Here is a 3288-nt window from a genome sequence, read left to right on the forward strand (position 1 = left end):
AGAGCTCAAGATCTCCAACGCACTCCCCCCTGGCTACAGAAAAGCTGTCTCCAAACTCCCTTCTGGAGGGGGCCCTGTGCCACCCTGTCTGTTGAATCTAGTGTGCAGGACCACACTATCCAGCCCATGGGGCTCCTCCTGGGTTCAGATATTTGGCAGCAGGGGAGCAGCAATTAATGCTGCCACTGCTCCCCCCTGTAACACATTTTTGGACCCAGGAGAAGCCCCATGGGCCAGATTATATGGTGCCATGGGGCAGGGATTGAGCACTGCTGGTATAAAGCACAAAACTCACTGTTCACCTGTACCTTTTCCTCAATAGACCTGTTGTTAGGCACTTGCTCAGGAAAACAGGAAGCCTGGGATCTAAACCCTTCTTAGCTTGAGGGGATCCACTTCCTCTGAGAGTGTTTAATCACCAAAATAAAGGTTAGACCCTAAGGATAGATGAGGGATTTAAACTTCAGTCTTCCACATCTCAGATAACTGCTCTAACCACAGTGCTAGTGGATGAGAAGGGAGAATACTTCCAGTATTGTCACTGTTTTCTCCAAAGAAGGGATAGAACCCTACTTGGTTTGATAAAACAACTTAAGTGTTTAACTCTACCACAGTTTTATAGTTGGTAGGGTTGGAAGGGACCTAAGCAGATCATCTAGTCTGACCCCCTGCCATGGGCAGGAAAGGATGCTGGGGTCAAATGACCCAAGCTAGGTGGCTGTCTAGCCTCCTTTTGAAGACCCCCAAGGTAGGAGCAAGCACCACTTCCCTTGGAAGTTGGTTCCAGCTCCTAGCCGCCCTGACAGTGAAGTAGTGCCATGGAGAACAAAAAACACCAGCATATTTTCCCTATGCCTGAAGAAGGGTGTTTGTGCCTGAAAGTTTGCAAAGAACAATTTTTGCAACTATTTAGTTGGTCTAATAAAAAATATCACATTTACCCAAAGAGCCTCATCTGCCTAAATCCAGGAGAGAGTTCATAACTGTAAATACCTAAGGAAGGTGGGGCTTAAGTTACATTCCTCATTTTAGCATCACCTACCAGCCTGCACAGACTGCTGGCTGCTGTGAATTCTACTCTTAAGCACCCAGAGGGAACCCAGGTGCCTAACCTGGGGTAGTGAATTTCATTCTGTGGCAGGGCATTAAAAAATGTAGGACATTGCCTCACATCCCCTTCTACAACTAGCTGCTAGGCTCTTCTAATTATCCTGCTGCTTACATAGAACAAATGGTTACAATATTCAGAATTGCTATCTATTGGCTGCAACTACACGAGACTGTGCAACTGTTACTGCACAGTCATTTAGTACTTGTATAAACAAGTACTAAATGACTGTGCAGTAAATGGAGTTACTCTGCAGTCTGTGAACAGCTGTTTCATGCTGCTGACTGCACAGTAGCGAGTGACAACTGCACAGTAGCGTTGTGTCACGCTTTCTGCCATGTGATGTGAGTGTGCAGTAGTCACAGGCTACTGCACAGTCAGCATCTCATGTAGACTTGACCACTGAGCCCCAAATTAGGTTGTAAAGTATTTTCCTAGCTTGTTAGCCCACCTGACAGATACTTACTTTTCAAGAGCCTCCAAGTGAAATCCTTCTTTTCTTCTAACAAAGACAGTGCAATAAATTTTTTATGAACAGAAGAAAAACTGTGCATTTCACTGGAGCGTGCAGAAATTCTCTCTTGATTTAGTTGTGTTGCTACCAGACATCGACCCTATCAATACATGGAGATTATAAGTAGGTATAAATAATGTTTGGAGATGTTTCTATTAATCAATACTGCCCTAAATGGTCACCATTGCTCCTTTCTATGTCCCACCTAAAACTTGTATTTTGACAAGTATAAAATTCTGCATGTCCTGCTGATATTTATTGACTGATTCCATTTTCTCTAACAGAAGATTTACAGATGCAAATACATCTTCAAAAAGGGCTAGATTTGCAGAGTACTCTGAGACATTTTCACTGCATAAATGTCACTGAATTTAAAATGTTATAGTAATCACATGGATATTATACAAGGTCCGCATGGACCATTTGGAAAATTTACCTCTCTAAAATTATTCAAAGTTTGGGGCTAATTGCTTCAGGAATGGCTTTTGCTGGTCAAACTTTTGCCAGGGTGTTCTAAAGAGTTTACTAAAGTGTCCTGTCTTTTCTATCATGCACTAAAGCTTACTTCTTACTATTCTACTAAAGCATAAGACAGCCTTTTCCAACAGCTTTCAGCTGCTGGAAAAAGGGCTGGTCCCTGTTCAGGAGTGTTTATTCATGTACATAAGTGTTTTCCTGATTAGGACTTACTTCCCTTAATGCAGTACCAAATTATGTAGAATAAGAATAAATAACATATTTATCTATTCAGAATTTCTCTCATGATAAACTAAGAATGACAGTCAACAAAAACTGGCAGATATCATTTTCATGGCAGCTTCTGCTAGACATTTTAAAATAACTGATGAATGCTCTAGATCAAGTTTTCCACTCCTGTTTTGTGAATGAACAAAACAGATGATGACTAAAATGTGGCCCAATATGATTTGAGAGATATTTCTTCATAATTGTCATGACTGAATATGATCTAAGATACAATAAATAGATCTAAGATATAATATAATAGTATAATAGATTTTAAAAAAACCTTTCAAAACACTGTTGTGGACAAAAGGGATCTCCGTGCTACCTCAGAATAGAATATATTTGCTGCATGTTCCTAATCCTGCAGATTTTATTAAAATAGAGTAGTATGTAGTAAACAACAAACAACACATTTCTCACAGTGCCACAAAACCTAACACCTCCTAGTAAAAGCCTGCCCAAATAAAAAGTTCTTTAAAATTTTCCTGAAGGTGCCCTGATGGGCTCTGATGGACCACAAATGTCTCATAGAAAAGATCTCCCAGGTCATTAAGTACATTTCCCTAAATTCACAGACCACCATTTGTTCAAAAGGTCCAGAAGATCATCCACTCCAGCCCCTCTTGCTTACTACAATCACAAAGCATTTGGATATAAAAAGAACCTACAACATGCCAAGAGAAAGAGCATAAGATATAATGCCTCCTGCACCACCTGGGCAACTGCAATGGTAGGAAATCTGTCAGGTAAAAGTATACATGTATAATCCGCACCCCATGGAGGCAAAAAACACTTTATGGGCACATTCAGACAAGCGCGCACGTGCCTTTTGCCCCATCTCAGACCCCTTTGAGCAAAGAAATGATCCCTGTGCTGCAAGTTTGCAGCACGGGGAGAAAGTTAGACCCCTATATCCAAGGGT

General features: G+C 41.3%; 1 protein-coding gene across 1 annotated transcript in view; it reads right to left on the reverse strand.

The window, feature by feature from the left end:
• Nucleotides 1–3288, reverse strand: part of LOC109304147 — a 46758-nt gene that overhangs the window by 34138 nt on the left and 9332 nt on the right. Inside the window, exon 3 of the mRNA XM_019526644.1 lies at nucleotides 1575–1722. Within this exon, the coding sequence (XP_019382189.1) occupies nucleotides 1575–1662 (88 nt within the window). The 5' untranslated portion in view covers nucleotides 1663–1722. The remainder of the gene's footprint in view (nucleotides 1–1574; nucleotides 1723–3288) is intronic.

The sequence above is a fragment of the Gavialis gangeticus genome, unplaced genomic scaffold (genome assembly GCF_001723915.1).
Source record: "Gavialis gangeticus isolate Ggan-Ray unplaced genomic scaffold, GavGan_comp1, whole genome shotgun sequence".
Taxonomy (NCBI): Eukaryota; Metazoa; Chordata; order Crocodylia; family Gavialidae; genus Gavialis; species Gavialis gangeticus.